This window comes from Chelon labrosus, assembly GCF_963514085.1.
Source record: "Chelon labrosus genome assembly, chromosome: 8".
Taxonomy (NCBI): domain Eukaryota; kingdom Metazoa; phylum Chordata; class Actinopteri; order Mugiliformes; family Mugilidae; genus Chelon; species Chelon labrosus.
Window position 1 is genome coordinate 24,987,438 of NC_140358.1, and position 12,871 is coordinate 25,000,308.

The 12,871-nt window shown below is 41.1% G+C and overlaps 2 protein-coding genes across 2 annotated transcripts; one reads left to right on the forward strand and one right to left on the reverse strand.

Moving 5' to 3' along the window:
- Positions 1-2,269: 2,269 nt before the first annotated feature.
- Positions 2,270-8,436, forward strand: magt1 (magnesium transporter 1). Its single transcript, XM_084550065.1, has 10 exons — positions 2,270-2,421; positions 2,752-2,921; positions 3,021-3,138; positions 4,449-4,589; positions 4,726-4,866; positions 4,963-5,052; positions 5,620-5,683; positions 6,398-6,472; positions 7,937-8,027; positions 8,140-8,436. Exons 1-10 carry the CDS (start codon positions 2,341-2,343, stop codon positions 8,162-8,164), a joined length of 996 nt encoding a protein of 331 aa, XP_084406191.1. The 5' UTR covers positions 2,270-2,340; the 3' UTR covers positions 8,165-8,436.
- Positions 8,437-8,589: 153 nt separating this feature from the next.
- igbp1 (immunoglobulin (CD79A) binding protein 1) lies at positions 8,590-12,217 on the reverse strand. Its single transcript, XM_084550064.1, has 3 exons — positions 11,472-12,217; positions 10,194-10,526; positions 8,590-9,146 (listed from the first exon to the last, which is right to left on the reverse strand). The coding sequence occupies exons 1-3, from the start codon at positions 11,946-11,948 to the stop codon at positions 8,874-8,876; spliced, it is 1,083 nt and encodes a 360-aa protein (XP_084406190.1). The 5' UTR covers positions 11,949-12,217; the 3' UTR covers positions 8,590-8,873.
- Positions 12,218-12,871: the final 654 nt, after the last annotated feature.

Below are 12,871 nucleotides of genomic sequence, written 5' to 3' on the forward strand. Positions count from 1 at the left end.
TTCTTCTTCTTCTGTTTGTAATGACGGTAGGAGAACCAGCTTAAGAGCGCATTACCGCCACCAGCTGGACTGGAAGATTAAACAGAAAAACATAATAAAAATAATAAATATTAAAAAAATACAATTTTTAGATAGATAGATAGATAGTTAGATAGATAGATAGATAGATAGATAGATAGATAGATAGATAGATAGATAGATCAGCTTATTCAGTCTAAAAAAATAAAAAATATATTATGATGTAACTTCTTATACACTTCTATTACCACATATCTTCTTTCGGCTGTTGTTTCATATATATATATATATATATATATATATATATATATATATATATATATATATATATAGCTCTGGAAAAAATTAAGAGACCACTCCCACAAATGTTTCTTAAATCAGCATCTCTACATCTATGGCAGCCAGTCCATTCCAGTGTTTGTTCGATTCCAACACAAGCCTCCTCATTCTACTTACTGAGACACTGATCAGGTGATCACCTGAACCAAATCTTATTTTATGAGGAAGATTATAAAAAACCACTGCTGTGATTAAAGATTGAGATTATCCCACCAATAATGATTTCTAAACTCTTCCTAAGTTAAAATAAAAGTGTTGTGTTGTATAAGAAATGTTTTCTTTGCATTATTCGAGGTTTGAAAACACTGGATCTTTTTTGTTATTTTGACCAGTTGTCATTTTCTGACAATAAATGCTCTAAATGGCAATATTTTAATTTCAAATTTGAGAGAAATGTTGTCAGCACTTTATAGAATGAAACAAAAATGTTCATTTTAATAAATACATAGCAAAACCAGCAAAACTGATCATTTTGCAGTGGTCTCTTATTTTTTTCCAGAGCTGTATATATGAAATGAGAGAGAGAGAGATAGAAATAGAGAGCAGTCACCCGAGACTGTAAGACTGCCTTCATCCAGAACTCGATGGTAATGTGAAAGACAACTATTTTCTTGCTATTTTTGTACAATACTTAGTTAGCTAATTTTATTATATATTTATACTTTTTTACTATTTCTGCTATGGCTTAAATCGGGACCAGAGAAACTAATTTTGTTCCATCCCATGTGTTGAAATGACAATAAAGAATCCTTGAATCCTTGAATCCTTGAACCCTAGAGGCTGACTCAAAGACAATTGACCAAGTCAGCATCAAATGCGGCATATACCAAGGAAATGCATTATCACCACTGCTGTTCTGCATAGGCCTGAACCCCCTCAGTCAGATCATCACAAAGAGTTATGGATACCAATTCTGAAGTTTGAGCAACAATCAGCTACCTGCTCTACATGGATGACATCAAGCTGTACGCCAGGAATGAAAAGATGAGAAAATCGACTCACTGATCCACACCACCAGGATCTACAGCAATGACATAGGGATGTCATTTGGATTGGACAAGTGTGGCCAGATGGTCTCAAAGAGAGGCAAGATGACCAGAACTGAAGGGGTTGATCTACCAGAGGTGACCAGAGTTGAATAGCTGCTGAGTGGGGCGTACAAGCCAGCAGCATATACTTAGTTCATTTAGACTGTAGGTGTAATTGTCCACTGACCAGGTGCTGCTTCACATATTGTAAAGTTCATAGTTGATAACGCATTGACTGTAGGTTTGAAAATGACATGCTACATACTGCCGTTGACTATAGGCCAGGTATCTGACATCTTCTTGTTGGTTGTTGGTATCTATCTATCTATCTATCTATCTATCTATCTATCTATCCACCCTTTCACCTATCTATCTGTCTATATAAGAAGAAAATGAAGAAGAAAACGAAGAAAAAGAAGAAAACGAAGAAGCTCCAGCTCCACTCCAACTCACATATATCTATCTATCTATCTATCTATCTATCTATCTATCTATCTATCTATATAAGAAGAAAACGAAGAAGAACAACAAGAACAAAAAGAACAAGAACAAGAAGAAGCTCCACTCCAACTCACATCTATCTATCTATCTATCTATCTATCTATCTAAGAAGAAAACGAAGAAGAAGAAAACGAAGAACAAGAACAAGAACAAGAACAAGAAGAAAAAGAAGAAGAACAAGAAGCTCCACTCCAACTCACATCTATCTATCTAAGAAGAAAACGAAGAAGAAGAAAGCGAAGAAGAAGAAGAAGAAGAAGAAAAAAACAAAGAAGAAGAAGAAGACGAAGAAGAAGAAGACGAAGAAGAAGAAGCCCCAGCTCCACTCCAACACAACAGGTGGCGGTAACGCCCCCCACAGCTCGCGCCGCCACACCCAGACGACGAAGAAACCGTCGTGCGCGAGCGCGCGTGTGTGTGCGCTCGAGCACAGCTGGTGTCATAGTGTAGCAGAATGTCCATAAAACTTTTAATTTCCTTGTTTGTCCTTGTATGTTTCTACAATGCATTCACTGAGGCACAGAAGAAAAAGGAGGTAAACATACTTTCAGTAACACGAAGGAGGTTCACAAACTTTGGGTCAAGTTTTTCTTTTTCTGAACGTTTTTAATGTTTCTTTCCTAGTGTTGGCTCGGCTCTTCCGATTCCCATGCCAATGTCGGGTTAGCTAGCTTAACCGAGGTGTCAACATGAGGCGCAGTAACACACCGGCCCGTTTAAGTGTTTAAAGCAAATGGCATTAATTTGGTTTTGACTTGCTTACAAGCCACGCTGACTGACTTTTAAAAATGTTTAGCCGTGCACTTTGGATTTGTTCCAGACTGCACTTTCACTTTTTGTCTCGGTGTGTCCGTGTTGTGCGCAGACGCTGCTGTCAGAGAAGGTGACTCAGTTGATGGAGTGGGCCTCCAGACAGTCGGTCATCAAGATGAACGGAGACAAGTTCCGTCGCTTCGTCAAGGCTGTACCCAGGAACTACTCGATGATCGTCATGTTCACAGCTCTGCAGCCTCACAGGCAGTGTGGGGTCTGCAGGTCAGAAGCAGCAGCAGCAGCAGAACCAGTATCAGAGAACACACACATACAATATAATGCATGAAATTATATGCATCTTGTTTTTCTTTTTCTTTCCAGACAAGTAGACGAGGAGTTCCAGCTGCTGGCGAACTCCTGGCGCTATTCCTCAGCCTTTACCAACAAAGTCTTCTTCGCGTCTGTCGACTTTGACGACGGGTCGGATGTCTTTCAGATGGTGAGACACCACATCTTGTTCCCTTCACACCTTGCATTGAGATCAGATCTCAGGAGCGATCCGTATAAAAAAAACAAAACAACACAGGTGTGAACACCCACGGGATGCATCTGACCACATTCGTGGTTTTGGTTTTGGTTTGACCTAAATACATAATCCTGTCATTGTAAAAATGACACAGATCGGGACGCTCTGGTCTACCTCAGACCCACAGTTTCATTTTAGCAGTGCAAGTAGACAGGGGTGTCAAACTCATTTTACTTCAGGGGCCAGACCAATAACACAATAGCGTATGTACCAATAAATAACGACAACTCCAAGTGTTTCCCTTTGTTTTAGTGCAAAGAAGAACATTATGAAAGTGTTTACATTTAATGACTGGACAATTCTTAAGAAAAAGAAATGCAATTTCTGTTTGGTTCCAGGTCTCAGTGTTGTGTTATGTCCACAACTCTCAGTAAATCTGTGTGAACCCGAGGAATAGCAATTACTTTTAGTTAATATCTTCAATGTAATTTTTGCAATTCGCAAATTCATCCCGCGGGCCGGATTAGACCCTCTGGCGGGCCGGTTTTGGCCCCCGGGCCGTATGTTTGACACGTATGAAGTGGACCATACAGGGGCCACCTTTAACCTTTTTGCTTCATATTTAATGACTTTTTTCTAACTTAATAGGGACACTGACATGGACACTGGCCCCCTACATAATATATGTTATTATTCTTGATAATAGTTTTTCATGCCAAATGTTACACATAACAAGAATATGTACTTAGAAATGATATAAAGCCACTTAAACATGTCTCTTTCCAATTTAAGGTCAATCAGTGAGATTTTACGGTGAACCCCAAGGAACACAGTTATTCACGTCTTCCCTCAGCTTAGCTGCATGACTGACAGATGCTGTGGTAGTGTATAGATTTAACTTGAAGAAATGACACTGTGTTGTTTTAATTTTGAGCTCACCTTGATGGGGTCGTTGGAGGGGAGGAGGGGTATATCCCTACTTTTAAATCAACAAGTGAAATAAAGAAAATAGAGAAGACGTGTGATGGTTTCTAGGAGGAGGAAGGAGAGAATTTTCTGTGCTTATCCAGCCGCTGAGAGAAGGAGGCTGTAATTATATATTTACTAGATATGGTAAATGCTTGCCCCAACAGTAACCTGGATAAAAGAAGGAGCTCTAACATGCTTCAACCACATGGAAGGGACTCATAACTGAATTATTACTTGGATATAATCAAGTGCTGTTGAATCCCACTGCTGCACGTTTCCCAAATGATCTGACGACAGTGTTTGTGTGTTCGCAGCTCAATATGAACTCCGCTCCGACGTTCCTCCACTTTCCAGCCAAGGGGAAATCTCGCAGGGCTGACACGTACGAGCTGCAGGTCAGAGGCTATGCCGCTGAGCAGCTGGCTCGATGGGTGGCGGACCGGACCGACGTGCACGTAAGAGCGAAGCATTAAGTCTCTGCTGCTGCTTGAGATCCAATTGCTGTTTTTGTCACACATGAAAATACATTTGGTCTCCAACGCTGACGTGGTTGTAGCGTCTGATGATTACTCTTTGGCTTGTCTGTTTCAGATCCGCATCATTCGTCCTCCCAACTACGCAGGGCCTCTTCTGCTGGGCTTCCTTCTGGCTGTGATCGGGGGACTGGCGTATCTAAGGCGGCACAATTTAGAGTTTCTCTTTAACAAGAACGCCTGGGCCTTCGCTTCCCTGGTAATAACAACCAACACATACATCCATACAACTGTATTTAGCTTTGTATTAAACAGGAATGTGTGTTTTTTTTTTTTTTCCTTGTGTGTGTTTCAGTGCTTTGTCCTAATCATGACATCCGGCCAGATGTGGAACCACATCCGAGGACCACCTTACGCTCAGAAGAACCCCAGTACAGGACAAATTGTAAGACAGAAACACGACTCATATACTCATACCATATATTAGCCAAATGTTGGTTAACTATAATTATAATCCAAAGCACTGCCATCTGTTTTTGGAAGAAATACTTTTTTAAGAAAAGGAAACGTTCCTCTTGTCTAAAAGGTTTGCTTGACTCCTTATTCTTAAATTTCAGTCACGCTCCTGTCAGGTTGTATAAATGCTCTGGAGTCACGATTACTCAGCAGTCCTTGTCTTTTTGAACTCATCATTTGTGAATTTTGGCTGTTTAACATTGTTCGTTTATGCATAAAGTCTTAGGGATGAGACGATGAGCCCGTATCTCATGATTTTATTTCCTTTGCTGCAGCACGTTACATGTCTTCAGAAACCAATAAATCACTTTAATGATGGCAAACGTTCAAAAACTCTATATAGATGGATACGAACAACTAAGTGAACACAACTGTTGGGTTTTTTTCTGCATGAAAGTACCCATAATGAAAGCTTAAGACTTCAAATAACAAAAATCTTTCTTTTCAGGCCAATACGCTAATGTATGAACTAAGAGTCTCAATTCTGTGTTTTCAGAGTTACATCCACGGCAGCAGTCAGGCTCAGTTTGTGGCTGAGACGCACATCATCTTACTCTTCAGTATCCTTCAACAGTATGCGTTCTCAAACAGCAAAAAAAACTCAACTGGTGTCAGCCGGCTTTACGCGATTCTGTGTTAATTATTGACGTTGTCATGTTGATGTATGAGGAAACCCGTGCGGAAGTTACTATTTCCTCATTTACCGATGTCTTTGTCATAAAACAAAGCTGTTCTCGGTTCTGGAGCGGCGGTAGAGATCCATTAAGAGACAGCAGCTGTTAAAATAATCTACTGCGCCCCAACTCACGATTGGATACCTCAGATCGGATCTTAATGTGAGGTCTGAACAGGCCCTGTATCAGACTTGATCCAGCACATCCACCAACACCCTGGTGCAGGTTCACGGTGTCTATCTAGAGCACCCCACAAGAATTAATGTCAAAGGCTTTCAGGTTTTTCCAACAACAAATATGTATAAAACAACTTTTAATATGTATTTTAATACGTTTAATATGTCCCAGACTTTTAAATGGGCTGTTGCTCAATGTTACTCACTTCACTAGTGCCTTATCTGAAAGGTTGAGCTTATTTTAATGTGTGTGGTTAATGGCAGCTGTTTGTCTACCAGTGGTTATCAGACTCAGAGCATCCGCTTAGTTCCTTCTGAGGTTCTTCACTTTAAATTTTTATTATTGGCATCATTTTAAAGCACATATTTAGTTGTAGTGGTTTGACTTAAGAGTTTGTTTTCATCCCCTTGACCTAACTGTCAGATGCTGCTATTACAATGGGAATGGTGCTGCTTTGTGAGGCTGCCACTTCTGACTTGGACATTGGAAAGAGGAAGCGTACGTACAAACACACACACACACTTCAAATAAAACTCTGTCATTCATGCAAAAACAGAGCTAGTAAGGAAGTTGGGAGTTGGGAATTTACATAATACAAATATATGCTCTCTGGTAGCGTCTGTGCCTCGTTCGAGATCTGCCGTCCTTCGTCGTAGTTTCTGCTTCACACATTTTACATCTTCAGGGTTTCCGCGGAGTCATAAAAAGTCTTAAAAAGTCTTAAATTTGATAATGCCAATTTAAGGCCTTAAAAAGTCTTAAATACGAGCATATTTTGCGTTGTAGGTCTTAAATTACATTTTGTCAAGTCTTAAATCCTTACATCCATTTACCGCCCGGAGATCTATTGCGGTCTACAGCAATGTGTTTCAAAGCCATTTAATTCCATTGAAATACATTACAAAACAATGCATGGCACATTGGATGGCAGAAGTTGGGACATGTCTCAATGCACGTTAAATCACATCTAGAGGGTAGTTCATAGTTGAATGACAATACATTTTGTTATTTTGAAAGTAATTCTGGGTCTCTGATTTTCCTTATTTTTTGTACTTCGAGTAGGTCTTAAATTTAACCTATAATGGTCTTAAAAAAGTCTTTAAAAGTCTTAAATTTCACTTGCTCAAACCTGCAGAAACCCTGATCTTGCACACGGCAAATAAAACCTTGACGCTCGGTTCCTCCTACTCTATTCTTCATCTGCCTGGTCTATGACAAGATATGCGTCCAATCCTGGCTATAATTTACAAAAACTTATATCCAGTCCAAGTCCCATCCACTAACATGGAGGAGGCGGAGCTTATAAGCAATTTCTCTTGTGGATGAATAAAGTTTATCTTTAAGTCTATGACCTATATTGCAGCCAGCCACCAGGGGGAGCTCTAGTTGATTTGGCTTCACTTTAGAGGAGCAGTTCTGCCACTGTCCATCTTTATTTACAGTTTGTGGTCTGTAGACAGGAGATGCTCTTGACAGTTTGACAGATACAGTGTGGAACGGTTTTGCAAAGAAGTGCTGAGCTGGCTCTCAACCGAATAGGCCGAGTGTTGTAATGAAATCAGGAGATTCAACTAAATACTCGTTCATGTGTGCACATGCTTTTGCAGTCATTCTATTTATTTTTCTCTTAAAATGATTTTCAGTTCCACTGCATTGTGACTTTTTTTTTTTTTTATAAATAAAGGTACAAAGGTACCTTTTAAGGACTTTAATCGGTATGAGTGGGCCGTGTCTATTCACTGAACTTTTAAGCAGATGATATTTGTTTACTGGGTACATGTCTTGTTTCTAAGTCCCTATAACGAACAATTAAATTGTAAGTGAACACGTTTGGTTTAGTGATAGATAGGTACTTTATTTATCCTGTGGGAGATTCGGTATCACAGTAGCGTCATTACACTGAGAAAGAGAAATGATTAATGTCTGTGTAACTGATACAGAACATGTGGTTGTGTTCAACAGTGATGTGCATCGGAGGCATCGGCCTTTTGATGCTCTTCTTCAGCTTGCTGCTGTCTGTTTTCAGAGCCAAGTACCATGGATACCCATACAGGTAGGGGCCGACGTTTACAGTCACATCAGTTTACGTTATTTTACGTGCTGTGATTGGAAGGTGTTAACGTCCCGTATCATACTGGCTAAACATTTGGTTGTCTCTGTTGCAGCTTCCTGTTTACTTGGGGCTCATGAGGGTCGTAACATTTCAAAGCAATAAAGGAACTTGTGGACAGGGAAGTTCTCACGGGTGCCTCAATAAGCTAAGGACAAACGAATGCCACGTTCACCAAGCCATTGACTTACCTTTGAGTTAAATCCCAGCAAGTATACCACCATCACTGTGTATTGTAAACTGTCCAGCGTCAAATGGTTTCTCAGGATTTTGTCAAAAATAATGATGTCTACGGGACGCAGAATCCCAGTTTGTATCTCAGCTGTTGGAAACATAAACCTATTGGACTCTTTTTGGTTTGTTTGGATGTTTTTTTTTCATGTGTGGCTGAACTTTAATTAGAATATGACAAAGTAAACATTATTTCAGGGGATTTTTTCTTTTTTTTGCCAACACTGCAGCTCCTGTAATTCATCCAGAAAAACTCCCCCTCCTTCCAAATTCTGGCTTGAACAGTCTCTTTATTTTTCAATGACAGCATTAAGGGGAAAACACGACAAAGTAGAAACATTCACTCCCATGTTGTACATTCATGTAAGACTCAAAAACCTCACAGAGGACTGTTCTGAATGACGAGAGCGAATGTAATATGATACGTTAAACAGCTGCAGTGTTTATGGATGAATCGATGAACGGGTTTGTTGTTTTGGTTTGGTGATGTTAATTAATGTGGCAGTTTTAAGGACCAGAAATGTGAAGAAGAATGTCCACACGCTGTCGCGGCGTCATTCAGCCCATGTTATGGCGGTTTCCATAACCTCTCGGGTGAGTCTCTTTCCAGTCGTCCCAACTTCTGGCTTTCGCCAGAGACTCTTCGTCATCATTTTCAGCCTTTTTCTCTTTTTCTCCTTCCTCAATCTCCTTGGCGTCAGTGTCCTCATCCACAGTAATCCTCTTGGGTATACCCTGGTCAGGCAGCGCTCCGTGTTTCCTGTGTTGATCATACCAGTCGTCTACTGTCATGGTGGGAAGGCTGGGGTAACCGGCGCCAAACACTCGAGCCTGTGGATAATGCAAACACATCCCATTACTGATGGTGACAGCACAGATCATCTATAGCCCCCCACCGATTTACAGCAGATCCTCTTTGAATTAAAGAATAACATGATACGAAATAGGACAGAAATATGAATTCAATTATCAACCTTATAGCATGAACATTGATTTTACTTATTTGGAAACAGAAAACTGTACCAACACACTCAAACCAGAATGAATGAGGTGTTAAAAATGTCTAGAATTACAAAAAAATCATCTTGCAAAAAACAAGACACAAGATTTTCACGTTCAGGAAAAAAAAATTTCAACGGATGTCCTGATCGGTATTGGGAGATCATTATCTCGGCCAATCCAGGCATTTCTAGGTCTGGCATAATTAAAACCTCGTCCCTGTAGCGTATAAAAGTATTCTTTCTCTTCGTCGCCGAGCATCAATGCTGACAAAATATGAAGAAGAGAAAAAGAGTCAAAATCAGATGACTAAACATGTGTGGAAGTAGAAATTTGTAACTTCTGTATTGCGGATGTTTGGCGAGCTGGTAGCAGGAGATCGTTATTCAATACTTCCAACTTGATTTGCGACTGCACTGGAATGACAACAACAAACTGAACGCTGCATTGTCTCAAGAAAAGTTTCAGCGTCAAGCAGAGCACAGGTTTTCTGGAGCCAACGTACCCTCTCCTACTTTGACAGCCCTAGTTACTGGACTTAATACAGACACACCGTGCACATGTGATCTGACAGAATACAAGTAAGATGAGAGGAAAGAGGAAATTTAGTTTATTTTAGATCAGCTCAGGACTCGGATCGGCTGATCTTGAATATTAAACGATTGGAATCGGATCAGGGGGCAAACAAAAACTTGATCGGGACATCCCTAATTAAAATAGAGTGGGATTGTACTGTGTATTTGCTGATTTTCAATTTGTTTTAAGCTAAACTAGAATTAGTTACAATGACTGTGTACAGTTGCTGATGTACGGTGAATGCGAGCACGTGCAATAACCGATGAGAGGAGGGGCACTTCTTAATATAACGGATGGTCTCACCTGTACAGCATCCTTGGTGAGGACAAAAGGTTTCATGGGAGGCCTGGCAGGCTGAGCCGGCTGCTTGGCAGCACCTTGCTTCAGAGCATCCATATTTTTGAGTATCTCTATCTCCTGGTCAATGCTCTCCATCTCCTCCAGACACACGGTGATCCACCTCCGGACACTGAGGAGGTAAAACTCTCTGACGACCTCGTCGTCGGCCTGCCCGCTGTCCACGGCTTTCCGGACGTCCGACAGTTTGGCCTCCAGCTCCTTCTTGCGACGGTACCGCTCAATCTTGGCCTGTCTCTGCGTTGCCATGGCAACCAGGTCGGGCGCCCCGGGGACAGCCTGAAACAAAACAAACAAAAAAAAAGAAGCACATCAGCGATATTGTCCCAAAAACTGCTCCACACCACACACACGCTTCCTGTATTGGTTTCAGACTGAAAGCACACTGAACCGGTTGGTCCAGCCGGAATCACGGAGCCTCATGCAGCGCTGTTAGTTAGTTATGACTCGAGCCACTGTTAGTAGTCACTGAAAAACTAGGCCTGTATCTCAGGGGTAATTACATACCCCACATGCAACACGTTTATTTCAGTTTACTATAAACAGTGTCATATGTATGCCATCAGAAATCCATGACAGCTAACAGTGATTCATTCCTATTAAATATTTCAGGTGAATAATAAATACATGGCCATGGTTTCTGGTCTGGGGGCTTCTTCCCCTGGAGATTCATAGATGTTTTTCTTAGTTTGATTGTATTTGCCTAGATCACGTGAGCAATCGCCAATAAAACAGGAGAAGTAGTAGTTTTGGTTTGTGGCAGACATAAAATTAAAAAAAATTAAAAAAAACGGGCTTGGATTAAGTATGATTCCGATCCGATGTCCCGTTGTATCGAGATATCTCCATCAATAACGCAACTATGCTGGCGGTTGAATCGATATTTCGGTTTTCGATTAGTCATGCTAGCTACCGTGGCTAGGCTAACAACCAGCGAAGGCTAGCGCGAATATTGCATTTGAGTACATCAGCAAGGATGTAGAGACATATTTGGCTATGTCATCTCACAAACAGAGACATAGGACTTAAAACTCATCTCGAAAGAGCCACTTAAGTTGCCAAAATACTTTGTTTCTATTACAAAGGTGATTTATTATGAACATAGCATAAGCTACATAAGCTAACTTGCCTGAAAATGATCGGATGCTAACGTGCATCAGATTTATTCAAGTCTTAAGTCATTTCCTATCGTGTGGCTCATTAGTCATCAACTTAACGACTTACCATGCGTTTAGATTTTCCATCTTCTGAAGCTTCGTCGTTCGTTGTGTCTTCACTCGTCGAGTCTGGCAGCTCAAACTGTGCTACGTTATACTCTTTACACCTCCTTAAGAAATCCATAAAGTAAGCCCGGGATGCGATTACTATTTCCAGCCGTTTGTCCCGTCTGGTCAGTTTCATGTTGAGAGCTCCTAAGAGAGCGGGCAGGAGCAGATATTTCAGGTCTGCTGTGGCGATCTCCTCAAGCTCTTCGTTGCGACTGAACAGGTCGAGCTGAGCCACCATCCTGGACGCTTCTTCTAACATACGAACGCCCCGTTCAACTTGGGCCTGGATGCTGGTCGAGCCCAGGGGTTTGTTTGTACTGTCTACCTCTTCAAATGTTTTCCAACCACGGTCTAGTAAATCTGTTAATGTAACGGGGTCTGCGTCTGAATTTGACAACTGGCTCATATCGTTGCTGTCTTCGCTTTCCGCCATCTTGCAAAGTTTGTGATTCTCTCTTCTTCGTCGGTTTGTATTTTTGCGGCTTACTGCAATGTCACGGAATATTACTGCCCCCCACAGGTCAAACGTTAAAATTACACTTAGCGGTCAAACACGTTTTTACTCAACAATGTTCCAGAAACGCATTGGGGTCACAAAATTATCCGTTTCCTGTTGTATAAAGTTGCCGAAAAGGGAAAGTGATTCTTTAAATAGCTGAACAGTCTCTAAAAGCGGTGTTATTGCTGCTGGGTGTCTTAATTAGCTCATTTTCCTGAATAAGCAAATACACAAGCATAATGTTTTTGTTCAGTTTGTTTGATTATTAGTCCACTTTCAGGACTGAAGGATGCACATTTTTTATCCTGCCATGAGAACAGCCTCATGCCCTGAGACATGGAGACTGGACAATACTGGAAAAGCATGTAACATGTACCAGTTCAATGGCCAGCGGACCTGAGAGTGCAGAAAACCTCAGTGGACAGTAACCATTACAATGTCTGACACTCAAGAAAGGGTCTCAAGTATGAAGAGATGACATGAGCCATGGTTAATTGGTAAAGAAGCCAACCAGCTTGCTAATGGATGGTACCCACCCTGCATAGCTGATTGTTACTGATCTTTAACTGCCCCTGTTCATAGTGACCAGTCCTGGGGGAAAAAGAGGGGGACGCTTGCAATATCCTAGCAGTAATAGTGAAAGACAAGTGTGACACCATAATGTTGTGGGGTGGGGTAACTGGTGCACTTCAGAAAATAGATGACACCATGAGGAAGGAAGATTATGTTGGCATACCGAAGCTACAAACTCAGGTCATTTGAGGGTCCTGTGCTTGAGGGTCCTGTGCAGTACCTTACCTGTTAGCTGTGTATATATTGTGTGTAAATCTGCATACTGTATGTATACAGTTTATATA

Excerpts from the sequence above, each read along its gene's own strand:
- igbp1 (XM_084550064.1), bottom strand. The coding sequence starts at position 11,948 with ATGGCGGAAAGCGAAGACAGCAACGATATGAGCCAGTTGTCAAATTCA. Across the intron at positions 10,527-11,471 it reads ATGGAAAATCTAAACGCATG|GCTGTCCCCGGGGCGCCCGA; the intron begins GTAAGTCGTTAA and ends GTTTTGTTTCAG. Across the intron at positions 9,147-10,193 it reads TCACCAAGGATGCTGTACAG|GCTCGAGTGTTTGGCGCCGG; the intron begins GTGAGACCATCC and ends CATTATCCACAG.
- magt1 (XM_084550065.1), top strand. The coding sequence starts at position 2,341 with ATGTCCATAAAACTTTTAATTTCCTTGTTTGTCCTTGTATGTTTCTAC. Across the intron at positions 2,922-3,020 it reads AGGCAGTGTGGGGTCTGCAG|ACAAGTAGACGAGGAGTTCC; the intron begins GTCAGAAGCAGC and ends TTTTCTTTCCAG. Across the intron at positions 6,473-7,936 it reads GGACATTGGAAAGAGGAAGC|TGATGTGCATCGGAGGCATC; the intron begins GTACGTACAAAC and ends TGTGTTCAACAG.